Source organism: Megalobrama amblycephala, linkage group LG6 (genome assembly GCF_018812025.1).
Source record: "Megalobrama amblycephala isolate DHTTF-2021 linkage group LG6, ASM1881202v1, whole genome shotgun sequence".
Classification (NCBI taxonomy): domain Eukaryota; kingdom Metazoa; phylum Chordata; class Actinopteri; order Cypriniformes; family Xenocyprididae; genus Megalobrama; species Megalobrama amblycephala.
This window is the reverse complement of record NC_063049.1, coordinates 8,085,083-8,102,390: the sequence shown is the minus strand read 5'-3', so window position 1 is coordinate 8,102,390 and position 17,308 is coordinate 8,085,083. Positions and strand designations below refer to the sequence as shown.

At 33.8% G+C, this 17,308-nt stretch overlaps 1 protein-coding gene across 2 annotated transcripts in view; it reads left to right on the top strand.

Moving 5' to 3' along the window:
* chn1 (chimerin 1) overlaps positions 1–16,614 on the top strand; it is an 81,517-nt gene extending 64,903 nt beyond the window's left edge. Inside the window, exons 9-13 of one of the 2 annotated variants that reach the window (XM_048192814.1) lie at positions 7,880–8,053; positions 11,267–11,344; positions 12,753–12,890; positions 14,141–14,243; positions 15,544–16,614. In XM_048192814.1, the coding sequence (XP_048048771.1) occupies positions 7,880–8,053; positions 11,267–11,344; positions 12,753–12,890; positions 14,141–14,243; positions 15,544–15,715 (665 nt within the window). In that variant the 3' untranslated portion in view covers positions 15,716–16,614. Of the gene's footprint in view, positions 1–7,879; positions 8,054–11,266; positions 11,345–12,752; positions 12,891–14,137; positions 14,244–15,543 lie in introns of both variants that reach the window. The other variant, XM_048192813.1, reaches the window with a different exon arrangement.
* The last annotated feature ends 694 nt before the right edge of the window (positions 16,615–17,308 follow it).

Here is a 17,308-nt window from a genome sequence, read left to right as displayed (position 1 = left end):
CCCTCGTGTTTATAAATGTAATGCAATTTGTGTGCTATTTAATCTATCAGCCTACACCTCCTGAACCCCCTCTGAAGTGTTCAATAGCTTCTTCTGGGGTTGTGAAGTGAGGATTCCTGCATGTATCTCAGCTGTGGAGCTTATGGAGAGTTGATGGCGTGTTTCTTCACACACATGATCAGTTTGCTGGACTGATTGTGTGTGTGTAGCGCTCATATAGGTCAGTGTGTTCGCTCTAGATGATGAATATGTGAATGCTGATTAGCCTCTGGAGTGAACATAGACTGGCCTACATCTGCAAGAAACGGATTGTTCTGAACACTGACATCATGATGATAGCAGACAGATAAAGACTTATTTTTATGTTTTATTCCTTATTACAACAGACATGATTTTAAAAGAATATCCCTCCACTTTCAGGCATTTAAAGTGAACGGTTTGATTTTGGCATGCATATTTTTGCCATGAATAGTGAATCAAATGCTTAATGTTTTTTCTTCATTTTTTAAAATAAATTTATTTAATTAATTTCTAATTATTCGTTTTAATTGTTTTGTTACTATTACAGACTATTCATTGTTTTCATAATCATATGAAAGATATAACATGTCCATCATTTTATGTTTTCAGTGCAAAACGAATGTTTTTAAATACACATTAGGAGTTTATCTCCATTGAATTCAGATTTTATTCTTTGAGGAATGATATTGTGGTTGGTTGTGTTTGTTATAATGGTTTATTTATAGGATAATGTGAGCGACACATATGTTTTCATGAACTGACTCAATGAATAATGCATGAAACTATTTTGAAAGTGGCTTGTGTTCAAAATCCCCTATTCTGAGACTCTTTTTACGCTACTGGTATCCACCTCCTTTTCTCACCTCTCCCCATATTATTCTCTCTCTCTTTCTCTCTCTCATTCTGTGATGCCACCAGAAACTAGGGCATTGAAATCTCATTTGATGTAGAGATTTGCATTCAGCGTTGTGATCTGACATGCTTTCTTCTTTCTTTTGCTTTTTGTCTCTGAGCTATATTGTGGGTATCTGCCAGCCCCAGTGCCCGGGCATGTTGTGCCACATTGCCTCATGAGAGGATAAAGCCCACCCCCTCCCCTTCCCCCTCGACCGAGTCCATCATGGCAGAGTCTGAAAACAAAGCTGGCATGTCTTTATAATGAGAAGAGGGGCTGAGAGCTCGTAACCAGCTCCACTTTACACACACGCACACATTGAAATTCAGGGCTCGTAGCAGCACTGGGTCACAGTGTGTGTGTGTGTGTGAGAGAGAGGGAATTTCAGGATACAGGAACAGCATCAGACAAAAATACTCCCACAGAAGGAGAAGACGCCTGAATAAAGCCCAAGATATTTGCTTTATAACACTTTTGGGTAACAAGCCTGTATGTATAATGCATTATGAAATGTTCCTAATAAATTACATTGATAATAATACACATATTTTTTCAGAAATGCTAGTAACCACAGTTGTTGTTACATGTCTGTCCTTGATAAAACCTGAAAATGTCCTGAGATAAATTATTTAAAATGGCTCGTCTATTTTGTAACTGTGGCTTAAGCAGAACATTTGACTCTGAACCATGAAAATTAATGTGCAGAGGATGCATTGTCACCTTGGGCGTGCATTCATTTTCAATAATTCAATGGACCAGAATAATTTACAGTAGATTATTATGTCTTCTCAGGGATTGTGAATGCATTATAATTATTTTAGCAAGGTTATTATCATTAACTAAAACTAAAACCAGGCATAAAAAAACATTTTCATTACTTGAAATAAAAACGGAAATAAAATAAAATACAAAAAAGTAAACATATTTTATTTCTTATTTTTTTTAACTATAGAGCTATACTAAAAACTAAAAATAATATAGACACATAAAAAATTTTAAAAATTTAAAATCTAAAAAATAAAATCTAATGCAAAATATTAACTAAAAATATAATAGCAATGATATTAAAACAACAGTATTTTAGCATATCTTTGTAATGCATTGTAAATACTGGCTTCAAATAAACCCCTTTTTTGCATCTAATAGCGCTTGCAAAGAAAATCTTACATTTGAGCTGTGTCGATAGTTTAAAGTACATGCACGCACTGAAATCGAGGTGTGTTTGTTGTATATATATGCATGTCCCGATGTGGGCCAGGGGTCACCTCTACGCCTCTTTGCTGAACAAGGGCTCAGCAGACCCGAGCTAACAGATTGAATGCATTAGAGATGTGCCCTCTATTAACGCCTGTCTCCTCCGCTTATCATAAACCTCGCTCTTCTTTTTCAAAAAATAATTACAGTTCTGCATGGCTGAAGTCTCACGACGACAGAGTCGCTCAAGGGGCTGTTTTTTAATCACACGCCGCAGAATCTTTACAATAAGTGTCAGCGGGTAATTCAGTACACTCTTAAAAAGAAAGGCTCTTTATTGGCATTGATGGTTCTGTGAAGAACCTTAAACATCCACGGAACCTTTCCAATGCACTAAAGCTTCTTTAGATGATTAAAATGTTCTTCACGCTAAGAAAATAATGGTTATTTTAAGATCTGTTCCCTGAAAGCCAGGATGGTTCTCCAATATGGCTTCACTGCACTGGAACCTTTATTTTTAAGTGTGTTTGCATTGAATGGTTTCGATTAGACTTCATTCTAATTCCAGGAGTCAAAAGAAGAAGAAAAAAAATCTATTGGCACTTATTGTTTTGAGGTAAAAATTTAAACCAGCCGGCCAGCTTTAGATTATATTTTGGGGTCAACAAGCTAATGTTCAGTTTTTACATCCTGACATGTTTTATTATTTTAAAAAGACCATAAAATGTGGTTCAGACAATGACTTCCATGATTTCCATAAAATCTTCCATGTTTTTAGTTAACTGTACTCTGATCATAATGAAAGAACGCTAAAAAATCTAGTAGTTTGGTATAATCTTTTGTTATGGTTTTTTAAATATGTAGTGAAGCAGTTCTGAAATATTAAGGTTTTGCATTACTTTAAGATAACATAGTTAAATTGTACTTAAATAATTATTGAGTAATATTAATTAACTACATGTACTTACTATATAGTTATGGTTAGGGTTTGGTTTAGGGTTAGTTACTTGTAATTATGCACCATTTACTGTTATTACTATAGCAAGTACATGTGGCAACATGTAACTATGTCACCTTAAAATAAAGTATTACCAATATTAATTTATGAATTAAAATTGTCCACCAATTGCCAGTGTGGTTTATACGGAAGAGGGTTAGGGCCAAGCAATAATAAAAAAATAAAACCATCTCGAGATTAAAGTCGTTAAATTATGAGAAAAAAATTCATTAAATTATGAGAACAAATTCGTAATTCAACGAATTTGTTCTCGTAATTTAACAACTTTTTTCTCGAAATTTAACGAGTTTTTTTCTCGTAATTTAACGAGTTTTTTTCTCGTAATTTAAAGAGTTTATTCTCAACATTTTATCTCGACTTTTTTCTCGAAATTTAACGAGTTTTTTTCTCGTAATTTAACGAGTTTATTCTCAACATTTTATCTCGACTTTTTTCTCAATTTAACAAGTTTTTTTCTCGTAATTTAACGAGTTTATTCTCAACATTTTATCTCGTTTTTTTTCTCGAAATTTAACGAGTTTTTTTTCTCGTAATGTAACAAATTTGTTTTCGTAATTTAACGACTTTTTTCTCGTCATTTAATGACTTTTTTCTCAATATTTTATCTCGACTTTTTTCTTGAAATTTAACGACTTTTTTCTCGAAATTTAACAAGTTTTTTTCTCATAATTTAACGAGTTTATTCTCAACATTTTATCTCGATTTTTTTTCTAGATATTTAACAAGTTTTTTTCTCGTAATTTAACAAATTTGTTCTTGTAATTTAACAACTTTTTTCTCGTAATTTAATTACTTTATTCTCAACATTTTATCTCGACTTTTTTCTCGAACTTTAACGAGTTTTTTTCTCGTAATTTAACGAGTTTATTCTCAACATTTTATCTCAATTTTTTTCTTGAAATTTTACGAGTTTTTTTCTCGTAATTTAACAAATTTGTTTTCGTAATTTAATGACTTTTTTCTCGTAATTTAATGACTTTATTCTCAACATTTTATCGCGACTTTTTTCTTGAAATTTAACGAGTTTTTTTCTCGTAATTTAACGAGTTTATTCTCAACATTTTATCTCGACTTTTTTCTTGAAATATAACAAGTTTTTTCTCGTAATTTAATGACTTTATTCTCAACATTTTATCTTGATTTTTTTTTCTCGAAATTTAACAAATTTGTTCTCGTAATCTAACGACTTTTTTCTCGTAATTTAATGACTTTATTCTCAACATTTTATCTCAACCTTTTTCTCGAAATTTAACGAGTTTTTTCTCGAAATTTAATGAGTTTATTCTCAACATTTTATCTCGACTTTTTTTCTCATAATTTAACGAATTTGTTCTCATAATCTAATGACTTTTTTCTCGTAATTTAATGTTTATTCTCAACATTTTATCTCGACTTTTTTCTTGAAATTTAACAACTTTTTTTCTCATAATTTAACGAGTTTATTCTCAACATTTTATCTTGACTTTTTTTCTCAAAATGTAACTACATTTTTCTCATAATTTAACAAATTTATTCTCGTAATTTAACGACTTTTTTCTCGTAATTTAACGAGTTTATTCTCAACATTTTATCTTGACTTTTTTCTTGAAATATAACAAGTTTTTTCTCGTAATTTAATGACTTTATTCTCAACATTTTATCTTGATTTTTTTTTTCTCGAAATTTAACAAATTTGTTCTCGTAATCTAATGACTTTTTTCTCGTAATTTAATGACTTTATTCTCAACATTTTATCTCAACCTTTTTCTCGAAATTTAACGAGTTTTTTCTCGTAATTTAATGACTTTATTCTCAACATTTTATCTCAACCTTTTTCTCGAACTCTAACGAGTTTTTTTCTCGTAATTTAACAAATTTGTTCTCGTAATTTAACGAGTTTATTCTCAACATTTTATTTTGACTTTTTTCTCGAAATTGAACGAGTTTATTCTCAACATTTTATCTCGATTTTTTTTCTCGTAATTTAACGAATTTGTTCTCGTAATTTAACGAATTTGTTCTCGTAATTTAACGAGTTTATTCTCAACATTTTATTTCGACTTTTTTCTCGTAATTTAACGAGTTTATTCTCAACATTTTATCTCGATTTTTTTTCTCGAAATTTAACGAGTTTTTTCTCATAATTTAATGACTTTATTTAGGGTTATTGGTAATTGGTATTGGTAATTTCGCCTTTTTTTTTTTATTTAACGAGTTTATTCTCAACATTTTATTTAGACTTTTTTTCTCAAAATTTAACAACTTTAATCTCGAGATGGTTCTATTTTTTTATTATTGCTTGGCCCTTATCCTCTTCCGTAGGTTTAACTAACATTTAGTAAAACGTTTGTTGCCATGTGACAAGAGAACATAAAACAGGAAACAGTGTCATATAGAGAATTTTCTGATGTTCTGGAAAATATCACATAATTTGACTTATGTGACATCATCCCTTTTATATTCATGATTTAAAATTTTGGATGGAAAATGAAAAATTTTCAGGAATATATGGAATATAACATGAATACAAAGATTATATTTCTATGCATTTTCATAATATTTTTGCTTTTCATCATCCTTAATTGTAGACAATCAAAAGCTGATGAAAGGATTCAGAATTACAGTCTTGTGGGTTTAAATCTTAAAGCCGGTCAGAGAGCAGAGCAGAGCAGAGCGTTTGGCCCATTTATTGCAGGAAATGAGGTCTGGTGTCGCCCGCAGGACTGACAATCACTGCCCACTCCACCATTATGTTTGAGTACAGATCTGAAGAGCAATAGAGCTCGTTCTCTCTCTCTCTCTCCTCCAGGTCATATTGTTTTCAGAGTCGCTCACACTGAACACATCTGCCCTGAGCTCTCTTATTCAGCTGGTTCTTGTCTCTATTTTTCTGTGTTCTCAGTCTTCCTCTTTTTCCCGTCTTCAGCCATGTCTCTCTGGTACTTGCTTTGAAGCAGCTGGCCCATTTAGGAGGCCACATTATATATTAATCAGCTAATTTGCCTAAATTTGCATATGCCGTGTGAGCCCTTGAGTCTGTCTGGACTGGTTGCATGGGTGCAGTTTGGGGGTTGCTAAGTGTTTCCTGTTTAAAAGAACGAAGTCAACGCTAATATGTGTTTTTATATTATTTTACTTTTTAATTAAAATTTCTTACATTTATTTCCCAGAAGTTTGTTTGAGAGGCCTGACATAACATTGGCTCAACCATTAGCATGTGTTAGGGGCGGGACTATCTGTTTGTCCCACCAATGGAAGACAGAGGGAATGTCTGAGAAACCTGTTTGAGAAAAGTTATTTTTGTAATTCGGGCTCATTTGTGATACAGGAGCAAAATACATTTTCATATAAATTTATTCTTAAACGGCTCTTATGTAAATTTTCTCATTCTTACATAAAGCATTCATACAATTATTCTCGCATGAATTGTCACATTTTATGTAAATTGTAACAATTTACATATTCTGCTTGTTTAATGAATTCAGATTTTTAGTTTAACATTTCCTTATTTTTGCAGGAAAACAATTTATGTTTGTTTCTTCAGTACTATATTTTCTATAATTATTAGCAATATTTTAGAGAAATATATATGTGACCCTGGAGCACAAAACCGGGTATATTTGTAGCAATAGCCAACAATACATTGTATTTTCTTTTATGCCAAAAATCATTAGGATATTAAGGAAAGATCATGATCCATGAAGATATTTTGTAAATTTCATACCGTAAATATATCAAAAATGAGTGGATATGCATTGCTAAGGACTTCATTTGGACGACTTTAAAGGCGATTTTCTCAATATTTTGATTTTTTTTTTTTTTTTTTTTTTTTGCACCCTCAGATCCCAGATTTTCAGTAGTTATATCTCGGCCAAATATTGTCCTATCCTAACAAACCATACATCAATGATGAAAAGATTATTTATTCAGCTTTCAGATGATGTATAAATCTCAATTTCCAAAAATTGACCCTTATGACTGGTTTTGTGGTCCAGGGTCATGCTTAATATTTAGCCCTATATTGTACTTAAATGAAAAATTCACCTAAAAGTGAAAATTATGTAATCATTTATTGACCCTGTAAAAACCTGAATGACTTTTATGGAACTTTTTTTTTTTTTTTTTTTTGGTCCATGCAGTAAAAATCAATGGTCACCAAAATTGTTTGGTTTGGTTGGGTGAGTAAATGATGACAGAATTTTCATTTTTGGATTGACTATCTCTTCAATTAGCTATTTTTATTTCTTTTCTTTTTGTTCACATCTGATGTGAGTTGCACACACTTTACTCCTCCAGGTTCTCAGAGATTTATTTTTGGGGATTATGAAGCTATTAGGTGCCTGAAATTGCTCATGCATATTTTATAAGGCACCATTTGTAGTCCTGGCATGTTCTGTCATCGCCAAGGTGACACCATTGAAATCACCATCAGCCAATCAGAGCCGCTGACATCACTGATCGGAGGTCAAGAGAGGTCACTGATTAAGCAGAATGAAAGCTCAGCATTCTGGGACAAAACGAACAGGGTCTAATTTAACTACAGCATATCAATTCAGGATCAATAATATCGGCGTGAAACTGCTGCGCTGCGCACACAAGACACTTATTCAGTCATTTCAGCATGTGACTGAGCGTGGTGGATTTATTGCTGTATTTGCTGATTTATTGACCTTTTATTGTTTTGGCAGGAATAATGAAATGAATGAAGACTAGAATGGGAATGTCTGGTCAGCTGAAGGGTATTTACTGTGTTTTGTCTGTGTGTTCCTCAGATTGTGGCTTGAATGTCCATAAGCAGTGCTCTAAGATGGTGCCCAACGACTGCAAACCGGACCTGAAGCACGTGAAGAAGGTTTACAGCTGTGACCTCACAACACTCGTCAAGGCTCACAACGCAAAACGACCCATGGTGGTGGACATGTGCATACGAGAGATCGAATCAAGAGGTGAGTACATCACTGACTTGTATTTATGCTAAACAGAGAGAGATGCAGGGATATAAAACGTCTTGAAATGATTTGACACTATATATTATATATTACTACTATGTACTTAAATTAAAACAAATTATTAGGTACAGTGTACTTCTTGTGTTGATGTTGTATTGTGAAACATTTTGTGCTGATATTGAGGTGGATACAGGTAAGGTTAGGACAGGTTTGGTGGGATGGGTTGGTTTAAGGGTGAGTTAACAGGCAAGAGAAGGTCAACAGTGTCATTATAGATGTAGTTACAGAAATGAATTACAGATGTAATTACATGCAGATTTTTTTTTAAGTATAAGCACAATGTAAAAAAAAAAACATGCATGTACACAATAAGTGCATTGTCAAATGATTAATTTTAATGTTAAAAACACTTAATATAAAGTGGGACGCTTATCTTGCGAATACTGATAGCCAGTGTTATGGCTAGTGGCTTGTATAATGTTTTTTGTTTTGTGTTTTGTTTTGTTTTGTTTTGTTTTGTTTTGTTTTGGTTTGGTTTGGTTTGTTTTTGTTTGTTTTGCTTTGGTTTGGTTTGGTTTGGTTTGGTTTGGTTTGGTTTGTTTTGGTTTGGTTTGTTTTGGTTTGCTTTGGTTTGGTTTGTTTTGTTGTGTATTGTTTTTTTTGTGATATGTTGTTTTGTTTTGTTTTGTTGTGTTTTTGTGATGTGTTTTGTTTTGTTTTATTTTACCTTGTCTTGTTTCCTGATTTATTATAGGCTATTTATCATATAGGCCTACTGGTAAAACAAGAAACTTAAAAAAAATTTAAAACAGTGAAATTCCTAGTAATCCAATAATTCCAAATTACTGTAATGTTTTTCTATTAAAGCAGCTGCAAAAAGACTTGGTATAGTCACACAGAGGTTGCATAAGTGCAGATATTCAGCAAACACAATTTCAAATCACAGATCGTGTTTGATCGCAGATTTAGCGGCTCGTGGAGAGAAACAGACCGACTGAATGGCACTTTCATTTAAGCAGAATATCTCAACGGAGATACAGTTTACTTGTATGTCTGTGTTTTCAGATCATCCGCGCTTCTTCCGCAGTGTAAAGAAAGCATGTGCATATGATTGCCTGATTGCAAAGATTAAGTAAATCACCGGGTAGAAACGTATTCTTTTAACAGAAAATTCTTGAAATCTGGCAACTGCAAGCATAAAAAGCTCATAGCAGCTTATTCAAAACAGTCTGTAATTTTTTGTCTCTGACAAAAACAAAGAGAGGTTTTGGTAACGTTTTTATTTTTTAACTACATTTTAGTTTCGTCTTTTTTCATGAATGATATTGCGTCTTGATATAGTCACAGTTATCATTTAATGGTGTTGGTGTCGTCTCGTCATCGTCTTGTCTTAGTCATGGAGAAAAAAAGTTGTCAGTGATTATTTTTCATCATAGATTTTGTTAACGAAATTAACACTAGTTTGTGGTGTGGATTTTGTTGTATGTTGTTTTTGTTTTGTTTTATGTTGTGTTTTGTTGTTTTATGTTGTGTTTTGTGGTGTTTTTTTTGTTTTTTTGTGGTGTTTTATGTTGTGTTTTATGTTGTGTTTTGTTGTTTTATGTTGTATTTTGTGGTGTTTTTTTTGTTTTGTTGTGTTGTGTTGTGTTGTGTTTTGTGTGGTTTTTTTGTGTGTGTTTTGTTGTGTTTTGTGTTTTTTTTTGTTGTGTTGTGTTTTGTTGTTTTATGTTGTGTTTTGTTGTTTTATGTTGTGTTTTTTGTGTGTTGTGTTGTGTTTTGTTGTTTTATGTTGTGTTTTGTTTTATGTTGTGTTTTTTGTGTGTTTTGTTGTGTTGTGTTTTGTTGTTTTATGTTGTTTTGTGGGGTTTTTTGTGTTTTGCGTTTTTTTGTGTGTGTGTGTTTTGTTGTGTTTTGTGTTTTTTGTTTTTTTTTGTTGTGTTGTGTTTTGTTGTTTTATGTTGTGTTTTGTGGTGTTTTTTTTTTGTTTTGTTGTGTTGTGTTTTGTTGTTTTATGTTGTTTTTTGTTGTTTTATGTTGTGTTTTGTGGTGTTTTTTTGTTTTGTTGTGTTGTGTTTTGTTGCTTTATGTTGTTTTGTGGGGGTTTGTTGTGTTTTGTGTTGTGTTTTGTGGTGTTTTTTTTGTTTTGTTGTGTTGTGTTTTGTTGTTTTATGTTGTGTTTTATGTTGTTTTTTGTTGTTTTATGTTGTGTTTTGTGGTGTTTTTTTGTGGTGTTTTATGTTGTGTTTTATGTTGTGTTTTGTTGTTTTATGTTGTATTTTGTGGTGTTTTTTTGTTTTGTTGTGTTGTGTTGTTGTGTTTTGTGTTTTTTTTGTGTGTGTTTTGTTGTGTTTTGTGTTTTTTTTTGTTGTGTTGTTTTGTTGTTTTATGTTGTGTTTTGTTGTTTTATGTTGTGTTTTTTGTGTGTTTTGTTGTGTTGTGTTTTGTTGTTTTATGTTGTTTTGTGGGTTTTTTTGTGTTTTGTGTTTTTTTGTGTGTGTGTGTTTTGTTGTGTTTTGTGTTTTTTGGTTTTTTTTGTTGTGTTGTGTTTTGTTGTTTTATGTTGTGTTTTATGTTGTGTTTTGTGGTGTTTTTTTTTTGTTTTGTTGTGTTGTGTTTTGTTGTTTTATGTTGTGTTTTATGTTGTGTTTTGTGGTGTTTTTTTTTGTTTTGTTGTGTTGTGTTTTGTTGTTTTATGTTGTGTTTTATGTTGTTTTTTGTTGTTTTATGTTGTGTTTTGTGGTGTTTTTTTGTTTTGTTGTGTTGTTTTGTTGCTTTATGTTGTTTTGTGGGGGTTTGTTGTGTTTTGTGTTTTTTTTTGTGTTTTGTTGTGTTGTGTTTTGTTGTTTTATGTTGTGTTTTGTGGTGTTTTTTGTTTTGTTGTGTTGTGTTTTGTTGCTTTATGTTGTTTTGTGGGGGTTTGTTGTGTTGTGTTTTTTTTGTGTTTTGTTGTGTTGTGTTTTGTTGTTTTATGTTGTGTTTTGTGGTGTTTTTTGTGCGTTTTGTTTTCACAACATTTTCAATGATATATTGTTTTTCTCTAATACTAAGGATTCTTAGTATTTTTTGACAGGCAAAATGTCAAACTCTTGACAGCGCTATACATTATTACCTTGGCCATTTTTATGTAGATTATGTTTATACTGTTTACCCATTCTGACTATTTTTAATGCAATTTTCATGTTTGTTAATCTGAACTGTCTTGTCTCTCAGGTTTGAAGTCAGAGGGTCTCTATCGAATCTCTGGGTTCAGTGACTTAATCGAAGATGTGAAGTTATCGTTCGACAGAGGTGAGTGGCGTTTTGTGTGATTGCGTACAGTACTGATCCGTCTCGACCCCCACATTTCTACACACACGCATGCCTACGCACATATCTGTGTGTGTAATCCTGATGAATCGTATACACATGCTCACCACTGCTTTTTTTTAGGTCACTCTTTGTCTTGCATATAGAGCTGTGGGTTTATGTAATATGAAATATTCTGAGCTGCTTAAATGTTAAAATGGCACATTTGTGGGAGGATTTTCGCCCATCTGTTCGTATTCAGATGCATTACTGTTTCATAATAACTCTCAGATGACACGAGGACAGTATCGGAGACAGGGAGAGAGAATATGATCAAGCTGGAGAGAAAGAAATAATATGATCTCGACAGGTCTCTGCTGGCTGCAGCAAGTAGAGTTCTGATGAAGATTACACAATATCCAGTAGGACTCTAACAAATACAGTATGAATCAAAAAAGACCCTGTAGGAATTTCCGTTTATCCAGTAGGATATTTTTGGATTCTTCTAGTGATTCCTTGTACAGTAATTCCTGTTGCATACTTGTTTGTTTGTTTAGAAATATTAATATTAATAATATGCCCCATCCTCGTCATCAGAGAAGAGAAGAGATGACGCTGCAAGAGGAGATTACGAGGACACGTGAATTGGAAAAAAAAGATGCAGATTGATAAATCATTTCTAATAAATACTGCAATATTCCATAAAAATTAAGAATTATCCATTTTGATTTCATAGTGACTTTAAAATAAGTTGAAGTACTAAAAGTACGGGGAAAAAATGAAATAAATTAAAGCTAAATAGGTATATTTACAAAACTTTAAAAAAAATCATAGTACAAAATTACAAAAACTTTACCTAAAATTAAAATAAAATGAACTTAAAAAATCACTACTGGTCAAAAGTTTGGAATACTTTTTTTAATGCTTTTGGAAAAAGTCTCTTCTGCTCACCAAGGCTGCATTTACTTCATCAAAAAACTATAAATTGTGAAATTTGATTACAAATTTTCTATTTGAATATATTTTATAATGTCATTTATTCATGTGATGAAAAAGCTGAATTACAGTAGGATGGCTGATAATAATCAAAAATGTTTCTTGATCATCAAAAATCATCATATCAGAATGATTTCTGAAGGATCATGTGACACTGAAGACTGGAGTAATGATGCTGAAAATTCAGCTTTGATCACAGGAATAAATTACATTTGAACATATATTAAAATACTGGCACCATGGCAGCATCACAACACACCTCACAAACCCAGAATAAGATAAAGTTAGCTGAATGTCTCCGTGCTCAATCCCTAGAGCCAAACAAGAGCGCTGATCACTGCAGTTCCCATCACATCACACGACTCGCTCTCCCCGCAGCCGTGGGTGAAATGTGTTTGTGTTCCAATGTGTTCAGATGGAGAGAAAGCAGACATCTCCGTCAACGTCTATGAAGACATCAACGTCATCACAGGTGCTCTTAAACTCTACTTCAGGGACCTGCCTATCCCCGTCATCACATATGACGCATATCCACGCTTCATCGAGGCTGCCAGTGAGTCACACCTTAGATTTCTCTATTATGTGTCTGACACTGAATTCTGGCTCTTTCCTACATATTTAAAATCTGCAACCCTGTTATTTGCATCCCTGTTACCCATTCTGAGTATTTTTAATGCAATTTTCATGTCTATCTATCTATCTATCTATCTATCTAATTTGTGTAATTTGCAATTTTATTTAAGTTTATTCCATGAAAATAATTGCAGACATCAAGGTTTTAAACTTTAAAATGGTCCCAAATTTTGGTAACATAAAAAAAATTGCAGACCACAAATACAATAAATAGAAAATAAAGCAGCTCATATAATATTTCATTTGATATCCTGAAGTCTTGCTGCCTGCTAAGTCTTGTTGAGATGTCTACAGTAGGGGTTGAACGCCTTCAGATTATTTTTTAAATCAACATTTGTGAGTAAAGTCAAGTCAATGTCGACTAGTCGCTGGTGACGTCATTATTGAACAAATAAGTCTAAAACCTCGATCTGAGACTCGAACACGGGTTTCCTTATGCACAGCAATGGCATATAATACAGCGCTGCCCACAAGGCTATTGTACATAACAGCTTATTTTTATCAGTTCTTTTGTATTTGGGTCATTCTTTTTTTCACAGATTTCTGCTTGTCCTAAATCAGATACAGATAAAGTAGCATTTACAGATAAAGATTACATTTATTTGAGAATGCATTAGTGAGAGAGCGATTTCCTGTGAATTAATTCTGTCTCTACTAAGGGTTTTAGTTACTAAGAAATATATGCTAGAACCTTTCAGTTTCTGAGCCATTTTATTGATAAATCACAGAACAGTGTTGGCAATACATTTCTGCGCTTCTGAATGTTTCTATATACACTATATGTGTGTGCATTACAGTGCAGCAGTGCATTAGTTTAGAACGGTGATTAACTTGCGTGTGCGATAAGCTGTTTAAAACGTGCATTATTGAGCAACCAGATGGTATAATCGAACATATCTTGTGGAGCGCTTTCGGGGTATGCATTTGTTTGACATTTTAACTGTTGAAAACGGAGTGTAAAAGTGGACTTCAAAGTTTCCTTATCCTGTTGCGCCCTCTATAGGCCATGATCAGCAACTAGTCGATGTCAAGCTTAAAGCATCAAGGCAGAGCATTAAAGTCGACTAGTCTGTGCAACCCCTAGTCTACAGATCGTTTTGACAATCATACTGCAGATGAGTGGAGAAATTTAACACAGTTTTTGACTTGTTTGCTTGTTTGTGTCAGAAGTGACAGACCCTGATGAGCGTCTGGAAGCTCTTCATGAAGCGCTGAAGCTGCTGCCTCCTGCTCACTGCGAAACACTGCGCTATCTAATGGCACATTTAAAAAGGTGAGAAACTTGATAAAGTCAAATGAAAATCTGTCATCATTCATCAAAACTCGTGAAGGAACAGACTGGCTGAATGACACTTACATTTAAGCAGAATATCTTAAATGTAGATCGCTGAACTCCAGCTTGCTTGTTTGTGTTAAGTAAAACACCAGGCAGAAAAATGTATCCTTTTAAAAGAAAAGCTCTGATTGAGGGATTTCAAATCTTGACATCTGGCAACCGCAACCATGAAAGCTCGTAAAAGGGGTTTGTTAAAGGGTTAGAATTAAAATTTCCTGATCATTTATTCACCCCCATGTCATCCAAGATGATGATGTCTGTCTTTCTTCAGTCGAAAAGAAATTAAGGTTTTTGTGGAAAAGATTCCAGGATTTTTCTCCATAAAAGTAGGTTGAAGGTCCAAATGTCAGTTTCAGTGCAGCTTCAAAGAGCTCTACACGATCCCAGACGAGGAATAAGGGTCTTATCTAGAGAAACAAACAATAAAAACTTATATACTTTTTAACCACAAATGCTCGTCTTGCACTGCTCTGTGATGTGCCACGCATTACGTAATCATGTCGGAAAGGTCACATGTGACGTAGGCGGAAGTACCGATCCAGTGTCTATAAAGCGAGTGTGCAAAGATTAAGTCAAACGGGCTTTACAAAAAAAGGTAAAACAACGATAACGGACAATTTTGAAGTTGGAGGAGAAAATGAGATGGAGTTTTTCGCCCTACCGCAGTTCTTCCGCCTACGTTACACGTGACCTTTCCAACATGATTACGTAACGCGTGGCACATCACAGAGCAGCGCAAGACGAGCATTTGTGGTTAAAAAGTATATAATTTTTATTTTTTTTAGAAAATGACCGATGGTTTCTCTAGATAAGACTCTTATTCCTCGTCTGGGATCATGTAGAGCTCTTTGAAGCTGCACTGAAACTGACATTTGAACCTTCAACCCGTTGAACCCCAGTGAAGTCCACTATATGGAGAAAAATCCTGGAATGTTTTCATCAAAAACCTTCATTGCTTTTCGACTGAAGAAAGAAAGACATGAACATCTTGGATGACATGGGGGTGAGTAAATGATCCATAATCCTTTAAAAACAGCCTGAAATATTTTGTCTGTTTTTTTTCATCAGTGATATTGCGTGTTGATTTAGTCACAGTTATCGTTTAATGGTGTTGGTGTCGTCTCATTTTAGTCATGGAAAAAAGGTCATCAATGAACATTTTTCATCATAGATTTCATTAACGAAATTAATAGTAGTTGTATGTCACATACTGATATACGTGTGTGTGTGTCTGCAGGGTAACTCAGAACGAGAAGGATAACCTGATGAACGCTGAGAATCTCGGGATCGTGTTTGGCCCAACTTTGATGCGGGCGCCCGATCTGGACGCCATGACGGCTCTGAACGACATCCGCTACCAGAGACAGGTGGTGGAGTTACTCATCAAGAATGAAGACATCCTCTTTTAGCATCGCCGTCATTCCGCCGTTGCGCGAATGAACCACGATACTGTTTACCGGCGCTCAGAGCTGCGCTCTTGTTTTTTGTCTGGACTTGAATATGAAGGACTCTTGTATTATAGTATTTTTTGGAGCAGTACTTACCCTTTTTTCCCTGTCTGATGGGTTATGCTCCTATATCTTGCATGTCTTCCTCCCCATTTTTGTCGGGGGTCGCTGAAGCTGAAGTGCGGAGCTCGGCACAGTGGGCGGGGCATACTTCAGCATTATTATGGGATGGTCGTCTGGCGCTCGAGTCCGACAGATCGCGCTTCTGTTACAAATGGCCGTTTTTGTTTTGTTTTTGTAAAACATTGTGAATTTGATATTGTCAGTTTTGGAGACGCTTTATCTGAAGAGCCGTAAATAAAGATGGTGACGTTGTGCAGACATGATAATCTCTTCGTATGATACATAAACTCTTTAGACAATCCTCAGTCATCATTTATACTGCTCATTCAGCTCGACTATGAGAGGTTTGTTATTCACGTATGTGTACGCTATGAATGTTTATCTTCTGTGACACGTTTACGGCTCTGCAGGTAAAGCGTCACCAGTGATTTTTCAAAATCTGTGATTTGTTTTTTTTATTTTTTTTGGGTTGTTTTTTATTCCTTCTGTCAGGTTGATCTGACTCTGTTCTGCCTTCACATGCCAGACCTCTACATGAGAGTCGAAAGAATTACTTCTACTGTAGACACACATTCAGGAGGAATATTTACAGTCCATGTACATTTCACAATCCTTGATCTAGACTTGACTTTAGAAAACCTTCTTACGCTCTCAACATGACTGGTTAATGTTTTTGGTTCTGTGTTTTGTATTTGATTTGAGCATGAATACGTTAATTTATTAAAATGTACTTTTAGTATGGTGTTCTGAGTCATTTAATTCATAAAAAAAAAAAAAAAAAGATTCAGAAAGATATCTCTTAAAATTAGAGATGCACCGATACTAAATTTCTCCACCGATACAGATAGCTTATTATTCAGAATGATACCTAACAATAGGGAAAAACAAATCTCTCCCAACTAATGGTGTAAACTATACAGGGAACCTTCTCGTTTGGTACATTATTATAACAATAAACACAACAGAGCTATTATATTCAACTGCTATATATTTTCAGATATAATGCACTCAAATAAAAACCGAAATGTTTGTATACAACTCAGCTGCACATAAGGTAGTTTTCATAAATTTGTCATGAAGTCAAGTGTCTATTCAAACATACACGTAATTAACAGTGAATAATTGAGTTATTACATGAGACGTCAAGTTGTACTGTAACTTTCAACATGTTTTGATGTTAATGCATGCTTGTTCGTGCTATAACTTAAAAGTATTAAAGTGTAAAACTGCTATTAAAGTATAAAACCACTGCTGCTTGAACGGAGGCGCTACAGTGATCTGTCACGTAACATTTAAGAGCGTCAAAACGCAATTTATTGTTTGAATTTTGTTATAAAATGGACAGAATTTGAAAGCTGAGACTGTTTCTTAGCAAAGTAACAAAGAACAAAGCTCTTTGTGATAATTGGATGGGATGCGCACTACAAATAA